General features: G+C 41.8%; 2 protein-coding genes across 3 annotated transcripts in view; one reads left to right on the top strand and one right to left on the bottom strand.

Moving 5' to 3' along the window:
- Nucleotides 1-25,678, bottom strand: part of IFI30 (IFI30 lysosomal thiol reductase) — a 106,393-nt gene that overhangs the window by 26,880 nt on the left and 53,835 nt on the right. The window contains exons 1-4 of one of the 2 annotated variants that reach the window (XM_056570066.1): nt 21,269-21,398; nt 21,164-21,184; nt 16,552-16,746; nt 5,479-5,553 (exon numbers count right to left, since the gene is read on the bottom strand). In XM_056570066.1, coding sequence (XP_056426041.1) covers nt 5,479-5,553; nt 16,552-16,746; nt 21,164-21,166 — 273 coding nt within the window. In that variant the 5' untranslated portion in view covers nt 21,167-21,184; nt 21,269-21,398. Of the gene's footprint in view, nt 1-5,478; nt 5,554-16,551; nt 16,747-21,163; nt 21,185-21,268; nt 21,399-25,678 lie in introns of those variants that run through there. The other variant, XM_056570056.1, reaches the window with a different exon arrangement.
- LOC130367582 (uncharacterized) overlaps nt 7,996-25,678 on the top strand; it is an 81,861-nt gene continuing 64,178 nt past the window's right edge. The window contains exon 1 of the mRNA XM_056570090.1: nt 7,996-8,296. Within this exon, the coding sequence (XP_056426065.1) occupies nt 8,018-8,296 (279 nt within the window). The 5' untranslated portion in view covers nt 7,996-8,017. The remainder of the gene's footprint in view (nt 8,297-25,678) is intronic.

Genomic DNA, 25,678 nt, shown 5'->3' with positions numbered 1-25,678 from the left:
CTTTTACCCTCAGCTTCTTTAGCAAGGAAATGGTGGTCATCTTGGAGGTGTGTTTGGGGTCATTATCATATTGGAATACTGCCCTGTGACCTACTCTCTGAAGGGAGGGGATCATGCTCTGCTTCAGTATGTCACAGTCAGTGCATGCTGGCATTCATGGTTCCCTCAATCAAATGTAGCTCCCCAGTGCCAGCAGCACTCATGCAGCCCCAGACCATGATACTCTTGCCACCATTCTTGACTATAGTAAGACACTTTGTACTACTCACCTGATTGCCCCCACACACGTTTGACAGCACGTATCGGACCAGAGAACATGGTTACAGTAACCATTGTGCTTCATCTTCAGTGATTACAAAAAAATGTAATACACCTGCTTTCCATTCACACGTCATACCTTGTAACATTAACAAGTCACATGACATCAGGAGGAAAAAAGGCTACTTGGGCGCTATTTAGACATTTCTATTTAGAGGTGTACTCACTTACCAAGGTTTAGACATTAAATGGGTACTCCGGTGGAAAACTTTTTTTTTTTTTTTTTTTTATCAACTGGTGCCAGAAAGTTAAACAGATTTGTAAATTAAGGAAAATATAATAAACCAGTCCTCAGTACACTAACTCTTCAAAGAGTTAAATGGCAACTATCTGGCAATACCAAGAAAGGAAATCGGTATGATGTACCAAAAAGTATAAATTTATTATACAACTCAATATATAAAAATAAAATATCAAATGGTAATAAAATACAATAATAATATTGTGCCTTGCGTGGGGCCCCACGCAGGCACCTAATAAAATGGTAAAAGACGAATGCCACAAATTAGCTGAATAACTTTGTAGAATCAATATGTTTCCATATGGTCACCAATTCACACAAGAAATTGAGTATATCACAATGGCTCAATTTTGAGACCTAGGTGGATTGTGTCCCCTATAACAAAGTAAATTAACCTGCAATGAAGCAACCTGCAATGAAAAAAACCTGCAAATAAAAATTGCAACCTGCAAATAAAAATACAAATGCAGAAAAAACAAATACAAATGCAGAATGTGATGCTGTTGATATCAAACAACTGTAGTTTCCAATAGTAACCATAAGTCCTATCCTTTAAGTAAGTAGATCGCGATCTTAGTAGAATCCTGTGTGAACTGTGGCCACATTCGTATGTCCCGCATATATTGAAACAGCCTTTCAGTTTTGCCAGTTACATCCACTTAAAGATAATATTAAATACACTGTATCAGTGTTTTTGTATTTGTTCCGTATGCTGTGCTCTCTATGATAGCTGTATTAGCATGCAGCATGGTAGCTGTAAATAAAGTTGTCGGCACTTTCGTGCCACTCACCGCTCCTAGGGTCACGCTCAAGCTGGGGTGGCGATGTGCGGCCACGTCTCCCTCAGCAAGCTCCGAGGATGGCAGTACTCGGCCGGTCAGCGTGTTTCTCAGCGGCGTCTGACGTCAGCAGATTGCAGGTCAGCTGACTGTTTTGTTGTAAACACTTATTTTGAGCAGATATTAGAGTCTTTTTCTTTTTCAATAGAATTAATCAGCAAACGGTCAGCATACGGTCAATATTTCTAGGTGGATATAAGGCAATTCTTTCATTCCTGAGGTATTGTTGTAAATAAGTCCTCATAGATATAGACGGATAAAATTGCACCAAAGTGGGTGCTAAGTGTGAATACAGTTCAGTGGGATCCGGCTTCCAAATCAGACACCAGACGCGTTTCGGGGTATGACAAATTAAAACCCCTTCAGTGGTGTATGTGAAGAAGGGGTGTTAATTTGTCATACCCCGAAACGCGTCTGGTGTCTTATTTGGAAGCCGGATCCCACTGAACTGTATTAACACTTAGCACCCACTTTGGTGCAATTTTATCCGTCTATATTTATGAGGACTTATTTACAACAATACCTCAGGAATGAAAGAATTGCCTTATATCCACCTAGGAATATTGACCGTATGCTGACCGTTTGCTGATTAATTCTATTGAAAAAGAAAAAGACTCTAATATCTGCTCAAAACAAGCGTTTACAACAAAACAGTCAGCTGACCTGCAATCTGCTGACGTCAGACGCCGCTGAGAAACACGCTGACCGCCGAGTACTGCCATCCTCGGAGCTTGCTGAGGGAGACGTGGCCGCACATCGCCACCCCAGCTTGAGCGTGACCCTAGGAGCGGTGAGTGGCACGAAAGTGCCGACAACTTTATTTAAAGCTACCACGTTGCATGCTAAAACAGCTATCATAGAGAGCACAGCATACGGAACAAACACAAAAACACTGATACAGTGTATTTAATATTATCTTTAAGTGGATGTAACTGGCAAAACTGAAAGACTGTTTCAATATATGCGGGACATACGAATGTGGCCACAGTTCACACAGGATTCTACTAAGATCGCTATCTACTTACTTAAAGGATAGGACTTATGGTTACTATTTGAAACTTTAGTTGTTTGATATCAACAGCATCACATTCTGCATTTGTATTTGTTTATTTTGCATTTGTATTTTTATTTGCAGGTTGCAATTTTTATTTGCAGGTTTTTTTCATTGCAGGTTGCTTCATTGCAGGTTAATTTACTTTGTTATAGGGGACACAATCCACCTAGGTCTCAAAATTGAGCCATTGTGATATACTCAATTTCTTGTGTGACTTGGTGACCATATGGAAACATACTGATTCTACAGGCAAGGCACAATATTATTATTGTATTTTATTACCATTTGATATTTTATTTTCATATATTGAGTTATATAATAAATTGATACTTTTTGGTACATCATACCGATTTCCTTTCTTGGTATTGCCAGACAGTTGCCATTTAACTCTTTGAAGAGTTAGTGTACTGAGGACTGGTTTATTATATTTTCCTTGATTCATTCCCTTTTTTCCTCTGTTGAGCGAGAGGTATCCAGTTAACCTCGTACATTTTATGCTGTAGAGCTACGCATCCATATTTCCGGATTTGTAAATTACTTCTATTAAAAAATCTTAATTCTTCCAGTACTTATTAGCTGCTGAATACTACAGAGGAAATTATTTTCTTTTTGGAACACAGAGCTCTCTGCTGACATCATGACCACAGTGCTCTCTGCTGACACCTCTGTCCATTTTAAAAACTGTTCAGAGTAGGAGAAAATCCCCATAGAAAACATTTGCGGCTCTGGGCAGTTCCTAAAATGGACAGAGATGTCAGCAGAGAGCACTGTGGTAATGATGTCAGCAAAGAGCACTGTGTTCCAAAAAGAAAAGATTTTCCTCTGTAGTATTCAGCAGCTAATAAGTACTGGAAGGATTAAGATTGTTTAATAGAACTAATTTACAAATCTGTTTAACTTTCTGGCACCAGTTGATTAAAAAAATAAATAAATAAATTTCCACCAGCGTACCCCTTTAATGGCTGTGTGTCGAGTTATTTTGAGGGGACACAACATTAAACACTGTTAGGGTGCATTCACATCACGTTTTGAAGATATGGGAACTGGGTCCGGCTGGGATACAGGAGTGCCCGGTTTTCACTCCTCCCAGCCGCACCTGGTCCGTATCTCATTCATTTCAATGAGCCGACTGGAGGCATACCACGATTTTAGATCTAGTCAGAAAACCGGATGCGGGGCAAAAGTGAGCTGACCGGAGTCACTATCTGACTCCAGCCGGCTCATTGATATGAATGAGATACGGGCCGGGTCCGGCTGGGAAACGGGAGTGCCGAGTTTTCACTACCCACCCCCCCACCCCCAGCCGGATTTAGTTCCTGTACTTTCGAAACATAACATGAACCCAGCCTTATACAGGCTGTGCACTCACTACTTTACATGGTAGCAGTGTGTAATTTCTTCACATTAAAAAAAGATTAAATAAAATAATTACAAAAAAAGTGAAAGGTATATCCAGCTGATATCTCTCAATCATCTATCTTATATCTATCTCATACATCTCTAATTTTATAATTATGCCTCCCTCCTATCTATCTCAGTCTGATAGCTTTCTATCATTTTATGTTTCTTCTATCTCATATTTGTCAGTCTCTATCTTATATCTATCTAGTATCTTTCTCTTATATCTTTCTAATATCTCTCATTTCTATCTATCCATTTAAAAGTACCACCTACTTCAAAATGACAAATAAAAGCTACAAATCCTGATGAACAACTACCTAGAGGAAAATAAATAATAAGATGCAGGTGTCCTGCACGGAGAACAGTGTCAACCCCCCCCCCCCCCCCTTCAGATTCCTGTAGGAAGAAAAGACGAGCGCAGAAAGAGGGTGACTGCCTCTTCTTTTTATATCACATTGGGCCCCATTCTTTTACATAAGGGAAATGTATGTGCACCCATTCCACAAGATATACTGTTTTTCAAAATTGTCCATTTTTAAGGGAGAGTAATCAAACCTAAAACCTATGGGACAATTCTGATAAACAGTTTGTATTATAACATAGCTGTCCCTTAGGTAGAAACATTTTAGCTATGTATTTTTCTATTTGTGTATATATATATATATAACAAAAATACAAAAAAAAGGATATTAAATAGCTGTCCCTTAGGTAGTAAAATGTTATCTATCTATTTTATATATTTGTATAGCAAAGAGAAAAAAAGGAGGTTAAAGTCATGTATTGTCTAAATTGGCTAGTCCTGTCTGGTCTTGAAAATGGCATAACTTAGTAGAAGGGAAATACATTTTCTCCTATAAGATATTTGTGTTAAAGAGTACCTGTCATGTGCCTGATACATTTTATAATCCTCCCAGTTCACTCCCCCATCATGATAAACCACCCCCTACCTGTATTCTATATTGTTCTGTATTTTTTTCACTCAGTCTCACTGAGGTTCACAGACTGGAATGGGGCATTCCCCAGCAGGTGTGTAATCATCTAATGCCCTGCTGGGGAGAACTTCCTCCCTCACTCTGCTACACACAGCCCAGAGCAGTTCAGTGTGAGATGGGCTGTGATTGGCTAACATAACACACACACCTCTCCGCTCTTGGCACTGAACTCTCCAGTGTGCTCAGCTTTGCCCAACAGCTTACAAAGGAAAGCACAGTATTCAGCACAATATTCACCACTAAGCACTGAAGGAATCATGACTCTACAGTCTGGCTCAGCTTAAAGGGAAAGGTAGCTAAAATATTCAGCTCTGTACACTCTATACACTGTGCCGAGATCCAACCTGCATTTCCTGACTTTTGTCTCTGCCAGGCTGCTCAGGAGACAATCTGCAGGCAGGACCAGAAGAAGGACCCCTGGTGGCCAAACTAAGGGGTTAATTTAATACATAAAGTTACAAAATTTTATGAAAAGGATGTTAGAATGGTCATTCAAATAGTCCAATCTATAACATTCATTTTTATTACTAATGGCAGGTACCATTAAATAATCGTGACATGAGTTAATCTAATTATGCTCTACGCTCTATACTACTGGCTTTACACATTTTATACTGGCACTAATATACAGACCTCTATTGTGTTTACATAGCATTCATCTGGTCCATGCTGACATGTAAACTCCCACTTTCCTGAAACTTCTTTCTCCTATAGATACATAATAAAAAGTTACCATGTATATAAAAATAAATATATAATGGAATGCTGCACCTTGTTCAAACAATATTCTAGTCCTACTTAAAGTGCACAACAGTTTACACAAAAGTGTTTCCATTAGAAAAAGATTGGATTGAAAGAAAATAAGTGAAAAAGCCGGAATAGGCAGACACGTATTTCAAGCTGCTGATGCTCTGATGGCAGTCACATAAGGTCTACAGAGTAAGCTCCCGGCTATGGCCGGGTAGCTCTGTGTGTCTGTTCAAATTGCCTCTGCACTCCCTCTGAGACTGCCTTTGGCGCATCTGCTGCGTGCAATATGCTGGGGATGCGCCCACTGAGACCCTACTCTTAAAGGGAATCTGTCAGTTGTATATCATTCCCTGAACTGCAGACACAGACAGATATGTGATCCCTAAGCTGATGGCGGTTTTGGAAATTTATAAAAAGGTTTTATTTCTAAGCTTAAAGGGGTATTCCAGGCCAAAACTTTTTTTATATATATATATATATCAACTGGCTCCGGAAAGTTAACCCGATAACGACCATGGACGTCTATACTCGTCCAATGGCCGTTACCGGGGTATGACGCGGGCTCCCGACTCGAGCCCGCGTCATACCGGCCAGCCCCCAGCTGATTCCTGTAGCTGGGGGCCGGCGTTAATAGCCGACATGCGGCGATCGCCGCGGCTGGCTATTAACCCTTTAGACGCCCTTTAGACAGCGGCGTCTAAAGGTGCCTGTATTAAGTCCCTGGTGGTCCAGTGGGGTGTATCGCCGCCCCAACCCCCCCCCCCCCCCCCGCAGCGCGATCGCGGGGGAGCGATCCACTACTGAGGTAGCCTGAGGGCTTACCTCTCCTGCTGCGGCGGCTCCGGTGCTCTGAATGATAAAGCCCGGCAGGGCCAGGCTTTATCAATCGAGCGCAGAGCACGCAGATCATTGTGGTTTTATGAAACCACAATGATCTGTATGAGGAATCTAATGATTCCTCCTAAAAGTCCCCTAAGGGGACTAAAAGTGTAAAAAAAAAAGTTTAAAAACACACACATTAACCCCTTCCTTATTAAAAGTTTAAATCACCCCCCTTTTCCCAAATTCCATATTAAAAATATGTAACCATAATAAAAATAAACATATGTGGTATCGCCGCGTGTGTAAATGTCTGAACTATAAAAATATATCATTAATTAAACCGCACGGTCAATGGCGTACACGCAAAAAAATTCCAAAGTCCAAAATAGCGTATTTTTGGTCACTTTTCATACCATAAAAAAGGAATGAAAAGCGATCAAGAAGTCCAATCAAAATAAAAATGGTACCGATTAAAACTTCTGATCACGGCGCAAAAAATGAGCCCTCAAACCACCCTGTAAGCGGAAAAATAAAAAAGTTATAGGGGTCAGAAAAGTACAATTTTAAATGTATAAATTTTCCTGCATGTAGTTATGAGTTTTTTCCAGAAGTACGACGAAATCAAACCTATATAAGTAGGGGATCATTTTAATCGTATGGACCTACAGAATAAAGATAAAGTGTCATTTTTACCGAAAAAGGTACTGCCTAGAAACAGAAGCCCCCAAAATTTACAAAATGGTGTTTTTTCTTCAATTTTGTCGCACAATGATTTTTTTTTCCGTTTCGCCATAAATGTTTGTGTAAAATGACTGATGACATTCCAAAGTAGAATTGGTGGCGCAAAAAATAAGCAATCATATGGATTTTTAGGTGCAAAATTGAAAGGGTTATGATTTTTAAAAGGTAAGGAGAAAAAAACAAAAGTGTAAAAACAGAAAAAAGCTTGGTCCTTAAGGGGTTAAACAGATTTGTAAATTCTATTAAAAAATCTTAATCCTTCCAATAGTTATTAGCTTCTGAGGTTGAGTTGTTGTTTTCTGTCTAACTGCTCTCTGATGACTCACGTCCCGGGAGCTGTGCAGTTCCTATGGGGATATTCTCCCATCATGCACAGCTCCCGGGACGTGACATCATCATTGAGCAGTTAGACAGAGAACTTCAGAAGCTAATAACTATTGGAAGGATTAAGATTTTTTAATAGACGTAATTTACAAATCTGTTTAACTTTCCGGAGCCAGTTGATATATACAAAAAAAAGGTTTTGCCTGGAATACCCCTTTAAGGTACTATGTTTACACAATGGAATTTCCATGCAGAATTCTTCTTTGCAGTACAATCCTATTGATTCTTTTACACTGTAGTTAAATTAGGTGTTGGGGGATCCTGTGGCCTTCCTGGAGAAATGGCTGAAAGAAATTCTGCCACCTGACACCTTTTCACCTTACTTTACAGTGGAGAGGGCGCATCAGGTCCTGGCCTGCTCCCCCCCCCCTCCCTCTGGGGACTCCACCTTGACCTTTTTTGGCGAAACTCCTCCACTATAGAGACAGAGACGCTATCCTGAGAGCTGTACGTATCAAAGGTTAAGTGTTCTTCAATGACAGTCGGGTGGCCTTCTACCCAGATTTCTCGGTGGAGTTATGCAAACAGCGCACCAAGTTCACCGAAGTTTGTCTCTGACTACGTACCAAGGGATACCACTTTGCCATTTTGTTTCCAGCTTGCCTTAGGGTGGTTGACGGGACTACAATTAGATTCTTCACTTCTCCGGATGAGGCTCTGCAGTGGGCGGATGCAGCTCCTGATGCGGCTCCTCCAGACTGAATTCCAGACTACCTGCTGCTGTCGGACTCTTCTACGCTTTTCAGTCTACTTAGTAAGTGTTAGGGGTTAGGCTTGCCTCCCCCCAGGTCCTGATTCTGGACTTCTGAACTGGACTTCAACTCTATATCCAGTTTTCAGGGGTTCCGGTGAGGTGTTGAGTTGGCCCCAGTTACTTAGTGGGAGGGTGTGAGTCTGTTTGGGTCACTAGGACTTTTGCTACCTCCATGAGTTTAGTGTTCCAGGGTCTAGGTCTGAACAAGTTTAGTGTTAGACAGGGTTTGTTGGGGATGCATTTGTTATGCACTGCATTTCTTTTTGTTTTTGTGTTTGTTTTTTTGTTTGTCTAGTCTTGTGCTTTGTCTGTGGTATGCTTGCTGTGTGTTCCCGGAGTTTCCCAGGAGGTTAGTGCATTGGCCCAGGAGGAATGGTATGTATATTCTGCTTTTATGGTACGGAGAGAGGGTGTTTTGCCATGATGTACATCTTCTTTCATTGTCCATAATGGAGTCTCTTAGAATACTGAGCTGGAATGTTAGAGGTCTTAATTCTAAATTTAAACGGGCATTGTGTTTGGATTTTATCAAAAAACAGTCCCCTCACCTTATTTGTTTACAAGAAACCTATTCAACTGGTCAGAAGATTCTTGCCTTAACCTTTTAAGGACGCAGGGCATATGCATACGCCCTGCATCCCGAGTCCTTAAGGATGTGGGGCGTATGCATACGCCCGTGGGAATTCTGGTCTGATTCTGACCAATGGCAGGGCAGGACAGTGGGTTGCCATGGCAACCCCCCATTCTGCCCACCCCTGGATGTCGAGGGGAACGTGGGGAGAAGATGGAGGCCGGTACCTGGAGGAGAAGATGCCTGGGGACCCCCGATCGTTGCTGGAGACTGCTGTATCCTGGCTCAGGTAGGGAAACCACATTGGGGGGGGGGAATGAAAGTGAAAGTAAAGTGATCTTTACTGTGGCAACCACTAGGAAGGCCAAACTGCAACTCCCAGTTGCAGTGTTACAGTGGTGCCCAAACGGTAGCCCTCCAGATGTTGCAAAACTACAACTCTCAGCATGCCTAGACTGCCCATGCATGCTGGGAGTTGTAGTTCTGTAACATCTGTCCCTTCAGAGTTTGCAATTTTCTTGAAATTTTTGAAAATTGCTGCTCTACTTTGAAGCCCTCTAATTTTTTCAAAAAACAAAAATATGTCCATTTTATGATTCCAACATAAAGTGGACATATTGTATTTGTGAATAAAAATTAAATGTATTGGCAATATCCATTTTCCTTACAAGTAGAGAGCTTCAAAGTTAGAAAAATGCAAAATTTTCAAAATTTTCATGAAATTTGGGGATTTTTCACCAAAAAAGGATTCAAGTAACGCCCATAATTTACCACTAAAATAAAGTGGAATATGTCATGAAAAAACAATCTCAGAATCAGAATATTCGGTAAAAGCGTTTTCGAGTTATTAATTCCTAAAGCGACGGTGGTCAGAATTGTGAAAAAGGGCTCAGTCCTTAAGGTGAAAAAGGGCTGCGTCCTTAAGGGGTTAAAGAGGGCTTGAATAGCAGAGGTTACCACACCACTAATTCTTCCTCTGCAAGGGGAGTTTATTTTAGTTACTAAATCCCTTCCCTTGGTCATTGATCAAGTGGCTTGTGATCATTTTGGGAGGTTTGTGATTATTCAGTGCTCCCTGCATGCCTTTAGTTTTCTTTTGGTGTCAGTATATGTCCCCCCTACATTTCTTGTTGAGGTCTTAGAATGTATTACGTCTAAATTGTTAACGTTTCCCTCTCTACCTGTTCTCCTTATAGGTAATTTCAATGCGGTCCCAGAGCCAAGTGTCGATTGCACTGGTGCAGCAGATTCTGGCTCTCCTGGTCTGAATGCCTGGAGTTCAGCGTTGTCCCTTACTGAGGTTTGATCCTGGAAACATCCATCTGACCCATTATTCTCCTATTACTCGGCAGTACATAAGTCGTTCTCCAGGATAGATTGGGCTTTTGCCTCTTCTGATCTTTTACTGATGGTAAGCAACACCTTGTACACCACTAGGGGGATCTCTAACCACTCAGCACTCATAATTTCCCTAGGCCTGAGCCCTTGTCCCTCCTCCAAGGTATGGCGGATGCACCCCGGCTGGTTGCAGGAGGAGGTGGAGACGGCTTCCTTGCTAGAAGCCCATAACTGTTTCTGGGAACATAACAGGTCACACCCTGACGTATTGGTGCAATGGGATGCATATACAGCTCATGTTCGGGGAGCCTTTCATCTCCCTCGGAGTGCCCAGTTTCGGTACTATCAGCTGAGGCATGCAGTGATGGCGCAATTTGGCTCTCTTGATGTGACCCTTGCCTTTTCTGATGTGGAGCTGCTTCTGGGTGCCACCGACCTTGCTAAGCCTCTGACTCAGGCATATGCTTTGCTGCAATTGATGAGTCCGGATCCGTTTGGGTTGGCATTTGGGAAGTGGGTAGCGGATATCCCTGAGTTGACAGAAGATAATTGGCAAGAAGTCACTAAGACATTTTACCCTACGGTGGTTAGTGCGAGGGATTTGCTTATTCAGTTGCGGCTCATCCTCCGTCTATACTACACTCCGGTTAAATTGCTTTGTATTGGGGTCTCCTCCTCGGATGCTTGTTTCAGATGCAATACGGATGTGGGTTCCTTTCTACATGCAATGTGGAGTTGCCCTTGTGTGTAACCCTTCTGGAGAGAGGTGATTCAGTTTATGGCTTATCACTTTGACTTCCCCTATGTGTTTTCCCCTGTTGTTTGTCTATTGGGTGTTATTAACCCCTTAAGGACTGAGTGTTTCCGTTTTTGCATTTCCATTTTTTCCTCATCACCTTCTAAAAATCATAACGCTTTCAATTTTGCACATAAAATTCCAAATGATGGCTTATTTTTTGCGCCACCAATTCTACTTTGCAGTGACATTAGTCATTTTACCAAAAAATCCACGGCGAAACGGAAAAAAAAATCATTATGCAACAAAATTGAAGAAAAATTTTCATTTTTTAAATTTTGGGGGCTTCCGTTTCTACGCAGTGCATTTTTTGGTAAAAATGACACCTTATCTTTATTCTGTAGGTCCACACGATTAATATGATACCCTACTTATATAGGTTTGATTTTGTCGCACTTCTGAAAAAAATCATAACTACATGCATGAAAATGTATACGTTTAAAATTGTCATCTTCTGACCCCAATAACTTTTTTATTTTTCCGCGTACAGGTCGGTATGAGGGCTCATTTTTTGTGCCGTGTTCTGAAGTTTTGATCGCTTTTTATAAATTTTTTTATGATATAAAAAGTGACCAAAAATACGCTATTTTGGACTTTTGAATTTTTTTGCGCGTACGCCATTGACCGTGCGCTTTAATTAATGATATATTTTTATAGATCGGACATTTACGCACGCGGCGATACCACATATGTTTATTTTTATTTACACAGTTTTTTTTTTTTAATGGGAAAAGGGGGGTGATTCAAACTTTTAATAGGGAAGGGGTTAAATGACCTTTGTTAACTTTTTTTTTTGCAGTGTTATAGCTTCTATAGGGAGCTATAGCACTGCACACACTGATCTCCTATGCTGATCCCTGCAGAGCCATAGCTCTGCATGGATCAGCGAGACAGGGGCTCAATTGCTCAAGCCTGTAGCTCAGGCTTGGAGCAATCAAACCCCGATCGGACGCCGCGGACACAGGTAAGGAGACCTCCGCCTGAGTCCCAGCTGATCGGAACATCGCGATTTTATCGCAATGTCCCGATCAGCCCGACTGAGCTGCCGGGAAGCGTTAAGTTTCACTTTCAGACGCGGCAGTCAACTTTGATCGCCGCGTCTGAAGGGTTAACAGCGCGCGGCACAACGATCGGTGCAGCGCGCTGTTAGCCCAGGGTCCCGGCTATGATTAGCAGCTGGGACCGACCCGGTGTGATTGCGGGGTCATGGCGTGACCCCGTTTTAAACACCGGGAGCTGGGCTCACGACGTACCGGTACATCCTGAGTCCTTAAGGAGTTAATGATCTGGCCACAGGCTCCCATAGGCACCTTATTAGGTTCTTATTGTTTTGTGCTCGGAAAATCGTGATAATGGCCTGAAAGGATACCTATCCTCCCCCTATAACAAGATGGTTCAATTTGGTTAATAAATATGTACCGTTATATAATAGGCTGTATACTAGTCATAAAGGCCCCAAGAAATTTTATAGGGTCTGGATTCCCTGGCTGTTAATAAGTGAGTCTGTGGTCCCCCCTGAGAGGGCCAGTTCTCTGGGATAGTTTGGTTGTCTGGGAACGGGCGTGCTAATTGGAGGAGTGCTCCGGGAGTGTGTGTGATCATCTGTTGTCTGTCTTAGTGTTGTGTTAGTTTTGGCCGGATGTGGTCTCCCTGCAACGCCCTGACTTGCTCCTCTAATATTGTACACAGGTTTGGTGGGCTGGGGGGCTATATGCTCGGCCAAATGTATATGTATTTCCTTGTTTAAAATTTTGCAAAAAAGTTATAAATAAATACTTTAAAAAAAATTAGGTGTTGGGGCTAATTTTTTGTTTTTTACTGCATTGATCTTTTACTATTTTGTAAGAATTGGGATTTTAATTCCTACAAGAATAGCAAAATTGTAGCTAACTTTCTTATTACCCTGGACAACTATTTTGCCTATCAATGTTTCTCTGTCCTAAAATGTCAAATTGACAATAAGTGACAAGTGATAAGACCTTAAGGGTTCATTCCCACCTGGCGTATACGCAGCGTATTTCACGCTGCGCAAAATTTGCAGCAGCAGCGTGAAATACGCTGCGTATTCCTCGCTCACTATACACACAGGGCTTTCCGGCGGCATGACTGTGACACGCGGCTCCGCCTCCAAAACTCACTGCACAAATTATGCGCAGCATGAAATACACTGCGTATACGCCAGGTGGGAACGCACCCTTAAGTGTACCTGTCATTAACAAAAACGTTTTATATAATGTAGATAATACCATTATATGTATATATGTAATAAAAATTGGATAAAAAATGTTTATATTTTTGTCCCTACAGCTATTGTTTGTGTGTCTCTATGAGGAGTCCAAATACAGAAAGTGTGGGTGGACAAGCAGGGCTCTGCACATAGGACAAGCAGGGCTCTGCATACTGAGGCCCTATGACACGCCCCTGGCTCACACAGCAGGATGATTGACAAGCCAGTAGCCTGCACAGATCCCTGCTTGTCCTGCCCTCACTTCCTGTATTTGGACTCCTCATAGACACACACAGGCAATAGCTGCAGGGACAGCATTTTTTTCACCCAAAAATAAACACATTTTTAAGTGTTTTATATTTAACCCCTTAAGGACGCAGCCCTTTTTCACCTTAAGGACTGAGCCCTTTTTCGTGACATATTCTAATTTATTTTGGTGGTAAATTTTCGGCGTTACTTGCATCCTTTTTTGGTGAAAAATCCCAAAATTTCATGAAAATTTTGAAAATTTTGCATTTTTCTAACTTTGAAGCTCTCTAATTGTAAGGAAAATGGATATTCCAAATAAATTTTATTTTTCTTCACAAACACAATCTGTCCACTTTATGTTGGCATCATAAAATGGACATACTTTTGCTTTTTGAAAAAATTAGAGGGCTTCAAAGTAGAGAAGCAATTTTCAAAAATGTCATGAAAATTGCTAAATCTGAAGGGACAGATGTTACAGAACTACAACTCCCAGCATGCCTGGGCAGTCGAGGCATGCTGAGAGTTGTAGTTTGGCAACATCTGGAGGGCTACTGTTTGGGCACCACTGTAACAGTGGTCTCCAAACTGTGACCCTCCAGATGTTACAAAACTTCAACTCCCAACATGCCCAGACAGCCTTTGGCTCTCTGGGCATGCTGGGAGTTGCAGTTTGGCCCCCCTAGTGGTTGCCACAGTAAAGATAGATTTACTTTCACTTTCAATTCCCCCCCCCCCCCCCCACACTGTCGATTCCCTACCTGATCAGGATCCTGCAGGCTCCAGCGAAGATCCCAGGTCCCCAGGCATCTTCTCCTGCAGGTACGGGCTCCATCTTCTTCCCAGAGCCCCTCGACATCCAGGGGCGGGCAGAACGGGGGGTTGCCATGGCAACCCCCTGTCCTGCGCTGCCATTGGTCAGAACTCCGTTCTGAGTAATGTCAGGGGATAGGAGTAGATTGCAGCTTTGCGATCTCACTCCAATCCTTTAGGCTGATCGGAGTTGTTGCTGACAACTACGATCAGCCCTATTTTCCGGGTGATCAGGTCACCAGAGACCCGATCAGCCCGGAATTGGAGAAAATCGTATGTCTGAATTGACATGCGATTTTCTCCGATCGCCGACATGGGGGGGTCTCAGGACCCCCCTGGGCGATGTGCCGGGGTGCCTGCTGAATGATTTCAGCAGGCATCCGGCTCCGGTCCCCAACCGGCTAGCGGTGGGGACCGGAATTCCCACGGGCGTATGGATACGCCCTCGGTCCTTAAGGATTCGGAATGCAGGGCGTATCCATACGCCCTGCATCCTTAAGAGGTTAATTACGAATATACATATAATGGTAATATCTACATTATATCAAAATTTTTTGTTGGCGACAGGTACACTGTAAAGACCTTGGATGCCTTTGAAATGCTTTCAATTGTTGTCATAAATTTACTATGGTACATAAGCAGTTTGTTCATAGGTCTTTATTAAAAAGAAATGACAATAAGAGAAGCAATTCTCTGACATGCTTCTTATCATCCTTACTCTTCTCTACTAAGCCAGTTTACACTAAATTCCTTCAAGACAGGACAGAAAGGCTGATAAGAAGCCTGTCCGAGAATTGCTTCTCATATCAGGGGAAATTTTAAAAATGAATTGAATTTTTAAAAACTATTCTGAGAAAAAGGTGGAGCAGTTGCTCATAGCAGGAAAGAAAATCCAGCTCACAAGAAAATAGTCCAAAATCATAGATTCTTTATTAAGTGCATATAAAAAGTAAAAAAGTTAACTGATCTAAAAATACGACTTTTGCCCATGGCACCCAGATTACTTATTTAATTTTTTTTAAATACCTCTGAAAATGAAAAATATAATAAGTAATAAATAATAATAAATATAATAGGCTGCTATGGGCAACTGCTCCACTTTTCCTCTGGAAATATTACATTAATCGCCCCATGGACTTTACTGATAGCAGAAGCTAGAAAAAACACACCGAAATTGTTTTTTTTGTTATAAAGACCTATGGACTGCTTTTGTACTATAATAATTACAAGGCAAAAAATAAAAAAAATACTTTTCAAAGGTGTCTATAGCCTTTATGGCAAACTTTTAGCTCATCATAGATACAAACTCATTCAAGATAAGTTGTAAGTCATTCCCTGCGGTCAGGAAAAGCGAATTTACAAGGTCAATCATTCTCTATGTCCTAGCCATATTTTAACAGCTTTTTATATGAAAATACAGACTCATAGAAAATTATTCCTGCTCATATTTATTACTTTTGTAAGAAATGTGGTATATAAGAATTATTAACTGCTCTTGGTTTACAACTTTCATAATACTGAAACGTTAAATGGGCACTGTCAGGTACAAAAACTTTTGATATGTTGTACATCTTGGCAAAACATTAACCTTTCTATTTTACTTCATACGATAATTTCTTTTTTTATAGAAATCATGGCTTATAAAATTATGGCAATGTCCAAGTTGAAGCACAGGCATGGACAAAGTCCAGTAAGTAAGGGTGGGCTACCACTCCTCTGACTGATAGGACAGGAGAGAGCACAGAGGGGTCTTATCAGACAGGAGAGAATAGAGAGGAGTTCTATCAGACAAGAGAGAGCACAGAGGAGTGCTATCAGACAGGATAGAGCACAGAGGAATCCTATCAGACAGGAGAGAGCACAGAGGAGTACTATCGAGAGCACAGAGGAGCGCTATCAGACAGGAGAGAGCACAGAGGAGTGCTATCAGACAGGAGAGAGCACAGAGGAGTGCTATCAGACAGGAGAGAGCACAGAGGAGTGCTATCAGAAAGAAGAGAGCACAGAGGAGTGCTATCAGACAGGAGAGAGCACAGAGGAAAGCTATCAGACAGGAGAGAGCGCAGAGGAGTGCTATCATACAGGAGAGAGCACAGAGGAGTACTATTAGACAGGAGAGAGCACACAGGACTGCTAGCCCACCCTCACTATTTTTTCTTTTGCAGAATAATTTTATAACTTATAATAAATCACTATAAACGTTATAATAAATAACTGACAAATTGGTTCTTAAACGGTTAGTAAATCTTGGTATTGATCCTCACCTGTGCATTTCCATAAGGCACCAGGGTAACATTCATAATGTTATTTAACATCAGCCAAGTTGGCAAGAGTTGAAAAACAAGAAATCTGCGGCAAGCTCCACAAAGACTCTCATAGTACAATTCAACCTGTACAGCTGGCTCATTCGTCTTTTTAGGGTCCTTGTGAGAATAGTATTCAATGCACTGTTTTTCTACCTGCAAATAAAATTATGCACATTGTTTACATTTCGAGTTACAGAAACAGACATGATTATGTGTAATAAAATATTTTTAACCCCTTAAAGACAGCCTGTTTTGGCCTTAAGGACCCAGCCAATTTTATTTTTGTATTTTCGTTTTTTTCTCATAGCCTTCTAAAAGCCATAACTCTTATATTTATATCCACAGACCCATATGAGGGCTTGTTTTCTGTGAAACTAATTGTACTTAGTAATTACATCACTCATTTTACCATAAAATGTTTGGCAAACCAAAAAAATATTATTTGTGTGCCAATATTTTTACTTTTCATTTATTGTTACTGCTTTTAAAAAAAAATTGTGTTTAAAATTGCCCTATCTTGAGCATATATAACTTTTAGATTTTTCCGTATACAGTGCTGTATGAGATCTTATATTATGCGCCATGTCTAATCGCTTTTTGTTAAATTTTTGGGGGAATGTGATATGACAGAAAAGCAGCAATTTTTCATTAAATGTTTACACCATTTATCGTACGGGATAATCAACATTATATTTCATATTTGTACATTTAAGCATTTGCTGATACCAAATATCTTTTATTATTTATTTATTTTTACACTTCTTGGGGTTAAATGGGAAAAAGGGGACATTTAAATGTTTTTATCTTTTTTTAAATTTCTTTATACATTTAAATGTCACTTTTTATATCCCTATAAAGGAATATTTATAGCAATCTTCAGATTGCTATTACTGTTCAGTGCTATGCAGGTGCATAGCACTGATCAGTATTATCAGCAATCACGAGGGAGTAGCGGAGGCAGGTAATGGGACCCCCATCCTCCATCTTGGATGATTGGATCCTCACGGTCGTGCCATGGGCGATCCAAATTAGCCATTACAATCACTGCATTGATGCAGATGCTCTGATCAGTATTGAACACGGCATCTGAGGGGTTATTGGCAGACATCAGCGCAATCGCTGATAGCAGCTGGGATCTGTCGTGCATGAAGCGAGTGGAGTTCCTGTGCTGGCTTCATGTATAGGAGGTAAATGTATGTCCTGGTGCGTTAACTACCAAGACATATATTTTCGTCCTTAAGAGGTTGAAGGAGTGTATAAGTTTACCCACCACAATGTTTTATGACCTATCAGTACACTGAACCGCTTTTTGCAAAATGAGTATTGGCTGAATGAGTATTCATAGTTGTAAAACAGCCAGGGATCAGCAGACACTAAGAAAACTCTTAATGTCTGCTGATTGTATCTTTCGTGCGGCAATTCAAATAATTGTTTTTGGCCACACAACACTCTGGGGATGTGCGGCTGACAATGATGAAATTAAAGGGTCATATGAACAAATGCGTGATCAATCATGTGACTAAGGTTGTGTTTACACCTTGTAGTCCTGCAATTAAATACTGCAAGCGCATTTGCTGCAAATGGTCAAAATCATGGTAAAACATGCCATTTTTTTACAGAGATTTCTGAACACAGCCTACAAATAGTTGAGCAGTCTTAAAGAGGTTATCCAGGAATAGAAAAACACAGCTACTTTCTTTCAAAAACAGCTCCCCGTCTGTCTCCAGGTTGGGTGTGTTTCTGCAGCTCATTTCCTTTGAAGTGAACTGACTCCAAGTTGTAATACCACACCCAACCTGGAGACAGGGAGCTGTTTTTGAAAAAAAGTAGCTGTGTTTTTCTATTCCTGGATAACCCCTTTAAGCCTCATTCCATGTAAAAGGGCCTTAAGCCTTAAGATTTGTACTCCTTTCTACTGAGCCCCCACATTAAGCCAGAGAACAGGCCAGTTTTACTCCCATTTGCTAAGGTAGGAAATGCCATGGTTATGAGGTGTCTCCCCTTTGAATTAGCACAACAAAAACCACTGAGTAAAAGCTTTCACAAGTTCTCAGCCATTTGGATAAGATACATTCTTGGAGTTTAATTTCCATGCATGCAAAAGATCTTAACATCAGTCTGTAAGTGATGCATTATTCCAGTAGCATGAAAACCATAAATTATGTAATCAAGTAATCAACTAAAAGAAAAAACTAAAAATTGTAACAGTCCTGCTAGGTTGAGGTTAAGAGAGAAGATCAGGAAGAAAAATATATACTTAAAATATAATGTCTTCTGCAGGGCCCTTGCATCAGACATAGGATAGTAAATGAAAAAATATTACAAAAAAGTATTACTAAAAAGTAAATTAAAAATTGTATGGGATATTGCTTCCCATTGGCATAAGGTCTCACTAGGAGGGCTGGAGATATGAATTTAAACTCCTTCCACCATATGTAGTAACTGGATGATGTCCTTTCACTATAATGTTTGATTACTCGCGATGTGGCAGCCTTATTGCAATGCAGTGGCTTGGTCAGCGCTGTGCCGTATTACAAACAGGAGATTAAAGTCAGTGGGGGTCGGCAGGTGCGCTCAGCAGCGCTGTAATCCCCTTAATTTACTCCCACAGTACTCTGACGGCGCAAGGCTACGTGCAATGACGATCCTGAGTGGGATGGGGTTTGGATTTAAGTTTCGGGCAGGTGTGCTATGTAGCACTGGACTCCCCCCTATTGCAGTCCCACTTTTACCCTGGTGGCAAAGGGATATTGTGACAATAGTTCAAGGTGGGGTAGGAGTTTGGCACCAGGTGCCTCTTACCAGTATTTCTAGTATGGAGTAAGTCTCCTTGGGGTAAGCTTCTATGTTGGCTGGCCAGTGGAGTAGATGATACTTTGTGGAGCGCACGCTCCCCTTTTTTTTTGGTGGGGATTGAAGTGGTGTATATCCTCCTGATTATGCCAGAGATGAAATGCAACTATATATAATATTTTCAAACCCCACAGCAAAAGAAGCAGAGCGTGCGCTCCACAAAGTGATCTATGAAAATAAAAAGTTGCTGGTAGGTCATGGAAATTCATTGCGTTCTTACGGCATGATTGCAGGGGTACGATGAGGTAAAATGGCGGAGAAGGGTCCCCTTACCTGTCGCAGATCAACGAGTCACTGATGCAGCCTTGCTTACCCAGGCTATATCAGTGGATCGCTGATTTCACTGTGTAATGCTATGCCATAGGCTTAGTATTATACAGTATTTGCCATCTAATGACTGCATATAAAAGTCCCTATGGGGACTTAAAAAGTGTAAGATAAAAAAAAGTCAACAAAATATTTTTTTTATTTAACAATTTGTATCGCAGCATGCGGGACATTGCTGCGGCCAGTGATCAGCTGATCATTAGTGTGACGCATTGACCACCGGCAACCCGGCAGAAGACGGCACCGGAGGACTGGAAAAGTGACACCGGGGCACTGAGGGAGCGGCGGTCAGTGAGTCCAGTTTGCTGTTTTAGATGCTGGCAGCCGAGGATAATGGTACAAAAAAGTTCAGGAACTACTCCTATAAAGCAACGCCAATTCACATACCAAACCCCATACCTGAACTCCTAAAAAAAATTCAGACCCGTACATGACCACTTTAAAATTTCAGAACCCACACTAAGGATTCCTCTCCAGTCCGTGCCTGATCAGCCCCTGCTGATGTCATCAGCATCTGACCTCCATATAGACTTCTAGCCGCTGTAGCCAATGATATGATCTCTGTATGTACATATGGCCCCTGTAGGGAATGAAATGACCAGGAATTATATTACTTCTGTAGGGGAAGAAAATCAGCCCCCACAGCAGCCATAGTCATAGCAGTCCCTAGTCTAAGAAAATATGTCAGCCCATTCACTGTGATGCCTAGTGATAATTACCCTAGTAACTGTACATGCGTATTTCCCTTTTCCTCCATATTTCACTGAATCCTCACCTCTGGTCGCCTCACAGGGCATGCAGAAGTAATATCATGAAAATAACATTACCCCCTCCCTCCAACATAGTTCCATGTAAATAACCACTACCTTCGTTTAATCTAAGGTATAGTCCCAAGTAAATAACATTACTTTTCTTTAGTCTCCTACAACATACATTCCCATGTAAATCACATTACTCCCCTCTTTTCAGGCTCCTCCATTACATTGCTCCCCACCTCTTACCAAATCTTCTTCTTGTACACTGCTGCACTAATTGAAATAATACAGGGGAATAAACCCACGGGAAGTCCTCTTTAAAACATAACCTTGCACCAAAATGCACCAAATTTGTGACCCATTAAAAATGGATTAAATACTATTAGGTACTGTACCAATATATGCATATAGCCCCACACGTTTCCACTGCATTCTGCAGCTTCCTCAGGGGAAACAGTTATATAGGTACAATTACTGATCATAAGATAGCAAGATGCAATAAAGAAGGAATCTTAGATATTGCTGTTAATAATGCAGAGTGCACTGTATACTTAAGGATAGATACTAATCATACAGTCTTCACATAACTTTCAGAACTGCATTAAACCATGCAACTCATGTAATAGATACCGGACCATAAGAGTTCCTGGGGGCACCTGAAAGAAAGATGGAAAAAACATTGCTGTAATTCTAACAGGTGATTTCATAAACTGTTCAGCGGTTGTTGGAGTTCAATATACCTTCTAATCTCCACAGGATACCCAAAACAAAAGAAATTCCCCTGTCAGGGGTATTGTACAACTCAGAATATCTGAAAAGAAAATCACTGCCAGAACCTGGCTACTTAAGATACTGAGATCCGGTATATGATGAGACCATGCGCAACCTACAATGGTAGGGAGCCTATACACAGGTTACTGGTGCTCTGGCTCAAGTTGCCGGCGTGTGGGCTTATATCCGGAACGCCGGAAAACACAAGGCTTAAGTTCTGGTCACGTGGGTCACAATCTTGCGATACCACACGATGAGGACGCGGGCACATGACCAACCTGGTCACATGACCCAACTGCACTCGCTCTGCAAAGTAATAGAGGATGTAGGCTTAGTATGAGGTAAAGTCCCGCCCACCTGAATAGTTATGCAGAGTTCAAATTAGGAGATGATGAAGAATAAGTGATTTAAGGCTGATGTAGTATAAGACTTGATCATGTTTAGATTATAAAATTATGAGTGGTCCGAAAGCACTGTTTTAATGAATGGGAGATTAAGATGGTTGGCATACCACGCACAAGGTTGTTAATTAGTCTAGATGTATTGGCAATATTGCAGAACTGTATACAGTCTATATTAGATTTTTAATACATTAGGTAAATTGTGTTATCGGGTTATTATATAGATGGATAAAGGCTCCTCCCAGAAAGGGGGGGGGTCTACCTATCAGGGGGTGAGGGAGGGGGGGTGGTCAGACATGGACCTAGGGATCCTACACTATTCCCTTATTGACCCTATTACCTCTACTGCCTAAAAAGAGCAGTCCCGCTCCGGAACCTCCTGTTAACCCCTAACCTAACCTATCTAGCGCAATGACTCTTCCTTCAGGACACCTACTAAGGGTCCACTATCTACCTAGCTCGTCATTGCTCTGGGAGGAGCTATACCCCTACCCCTCAAAGAAAACATAAGAAATTCTGCTGTTCATTGAGGCCTCCAGGGGCAGTGGAATTAAGTTGATAAATCCGACACTCTTTTTGTAAAAGAATGTGATCAATGTCACCTCCCCGAGAAGAGGGCCTGACCCACTCTACCGCCATCAAAGTTAAGTCCACCCAAACGGACACCATATATGCTGTTCATATGAGTGGCCAAGGAGTTCTCTCTCTTTCTCATTTCTAATGTCTCCTAGATGTTCAAGAACTCCTCTTTTAAAGGCCCGAATCATTTTTCCAACATATCTCATTTTACAGGGGCAAGTGGCCACATATATTACTTCACATGATTCACAATTGATGACATTTCTAATTTTGTAGCTCATTTCAGAATGGATATCCCTCAGAGTTTGTGTATTTGAGACATATGGACAGGCTTTCCACTTTCCACATTTAAATCATCCATTTGGTCATGGCATATTATCCAGCCATGTGTCCCTTGCACGTGTATCTGGAACTAGATGGTTCTGGGTAAGGATATCCCCAAGACTTTTTCCTCTTCTGTACGTAATTTGTGGTCGTTCATTCAAAACTTCCGATAGATCCTGATCCATCTTAAAAATTTCCCAATATTTCTCAAGAAGTGTTCTAATTGGGCTTGCGGCCTGATCAAATGTGCCTAAAACTCTTATAGGATTAATGGATTCAGTCTTCTTTCGAGGAGTAAGTAAAGCCTCTCTTGGGGTCCATTTGGCATGTTGGAAAGCATTTCTCCAAGGATATAGTCCAGATAACCACGATTTCTAAACCTAGATCTTAAATCATGTGCTTGTGCAATAAAGTCCTCTTTTTGAGAACAATTCCTCCTGAGGCAGAGATACTGGCCCCTCAGTATCCCCCTTTTTAGGGGGGCTGGGTGCCAGCTCTCCCACCTCAGGAGACTGTTTGTAGCCTTTTTTTTATGGTATACCATTGTTCGGAGCTTGCCACTCTCATCTTTCTCAATATTTAGATCCAAGAATGCTATTTTGGTATGACTAATTTAAAAGGTGAAGAATAAGCCAATATAGTTATTGTTTAGTGAGTGTATAAATGCTTTGAATTCGTCCTCAGATCCTTGCCCAAAAATAAGAATATCACCTATAAATCTTGTCCATAATAGGGCAGACTCACAGAATTTTTCCCTTTTTGTCAGTAAAGACAAGGCTGGCCTCCCATCAGCCTAAAAGCATGTTGGCATATGTGGGGGCACACGGGCTCCCCATAGCCATGCCCCTAAGCTCGTGGTATAATTGGCCATTAAATAGAAAATAATTTCGGGTGAGGACGAATTCAAGTAACCTGATTACCAGACTGTTATGTGCTGAAAAGTGGTTACCTCTAGAGGATAAGAAAAATGAAACAGCCCTCATACCAACATCATGTGGGATAGAAGAGTAAAGGGGATCCACATCTATGCTTGTTAATAATGTATCCTTATCAAGTGATAAACCTTAAATTTTACCCAAGAGATCCATTGAGTCCCTTGTGTAGGACAGAAGGGTGAGGACAAATTCTCTCAGAACCTTGTCAAGATAGATGTCAATATTTTGTCCCAAGCTACCAATTCCAGAAACTATTGGATGCCCCTTCAGGGGTGTCACCCCTTTATGTAGTTTGGGAAGGGCGTAAAACGTAGCAATTGTTGGTTTGGTTGGCAAAAGAAATTGGCATTCTTTATCACTCAAAAGTTTATCCATCTTATTGCTCTCAACTCCGCCAGGTACTCACAAGTGGGGTCTCTAGGGAGAATCTCATAAGTTGTTCTATCATCAAGTAACTTATGACACATCTGAATGTAATTTGTCCGGTTAAGGACTACAATGTTTCCCCCTTTATCAGAGGATTTAAGTAATTTCATCGCGTGTTGTTTTTTGTCTAGAGAGATTCTTTCTGATTGGTGCAGTGGAAATATCCAACATTTTTAGGTCCCGCAGCACCAAGTCTAGAAAGACGTCAACGCAGGAAGTTTCCCCAAGAGGGTGGAAAGGACTTGCTAGTAGGTGCACAAGTTGTGGCCCTCGCCCCTGGGTCTAATATTCTATTCCAATAGGTCAGCAAGGTCCCTGCTGACTGGTGCTAAAAAAGGAGATAGAGGCGGAGCTGCAGAGGAAAAGGCAGAGGAACCATCTGTACATGATGTATAGTTATTTTGGCCTCTACCTGTGCCTCTGCATCCATGTGATGCCCCTCTAGCTGTTGTGTGGCCCCTAGAGTGACCTCTCCCCCTACCTCTCCTCCCTCTTCCCCCTGATTGTTCAGATTCTGAATGTTTCAGAGGAGGAGATCTCAGTTTCACTTTCACAAGGTGCCCCCACCTTGTGAAAGTGAAACTGAGATCTCCTCCTCTGAAAAATTCAGAACAGTGTAGGTGCGGTTTTCCTGAAAATCACGTAAATCTCTCACGAACTGAGAATGTTTTCTTTCTTTAAGATTAAAGTGAAACCACTCCACAATATTCTGTAATTGGGTCTCACGAGTCACGATGAGAAAAATCAGGGTCACTTTTAAATTTAAGAGTGATTTTAAAGGGGTACTCCGCCCCTAGACATCTTATCCTCTATCCAAAGGATAGGGGATAAGATGTCAGATCGCCGGGGTCCTGCTGCTGGGGACCCCGCGGATCGCCGCTGCAGCACCCCGCCATCATTACTGCGCAGAGCGAGATCGCTCTGCACGTAATGACGGGCAATACAGGGGCCGGAGCATCGTTACGTCACGGCTCCGCCCCTTGTGACGTCACGCCCCGCCCCCGTCAATACAAGTCTATGGGAGGGGGCGTGGTGGTTGTCACGCCCCCTGCCATAGACTTGCATTAAGGGGACGAGCCGTGATGTCATGAGGGGCGGAGCCATGGCGTCACGCTGCTCTGGCCCCTGTATCGCCCGTCATTACGCACAGAGCGAACTCGCTCTGCGCGGTAATGATGGCGGGGTGCTGCAGCAGCGATCCCCGGGGTCCCCAGCAGCGGGACTGCGGCGATCTGACATCTTTTCCCCTACCTTTGGATAGGGGATAAGATGCCAGGGGCGGAGTACCCCTTTAATTGCTCTTTTAATCTTGTTTCTGCAGTCTGTAAATTTATTTTCTCTTCTTCCAGAAGGATCTGAAGGAACTTAATAGAGGTACTCATGGCCTCTTGTTCCCACTTCTTGAGAACTGAGGGGGGGACGTAAACGTACAGCCAGAAGTACAGGGATTCGAAGGCCACCAGTTACTATTCCGTGCTGGATATAATTTTCGAATCCCTGTGCCTCCCAAAAAGAAATGGCGTATTGTTTGTGACACACCAGTAGGTCTCGAAAAGCGACCTTAAGTGATGGTGTGTATCAAGGTTGAATAAAATGTTTTGTCTGAGAAAACTTCTTTTGCTTGTGAGAGCCACTCATCTACGTTTAAATCTCCAGTGACAAAGCCAGCCATCACTGTGTGAACAAAATCACAATTAAAGCAGAATAGATCCAG

This window comes from Hyla sarda, chromosome 1, assembly GCF_029499605.1.
Source record: "Hyla sarda isolate aHylSar1 chromosome 1, aHylSar1.hap1, whole genome shotgun sequence".
Classification (NCBI taxonomy): domain Eukaryota; kingdom Metazoa; phylum Chordata; class Amphibia; order Anura; family Hylidae; genus Hyla; species Hyla sarda.
The sequence above is the reverse complement of the archived record's forward strand: the minus strand, read 5'-3'. Positions and strand labels throughout refer to the sequence as shown.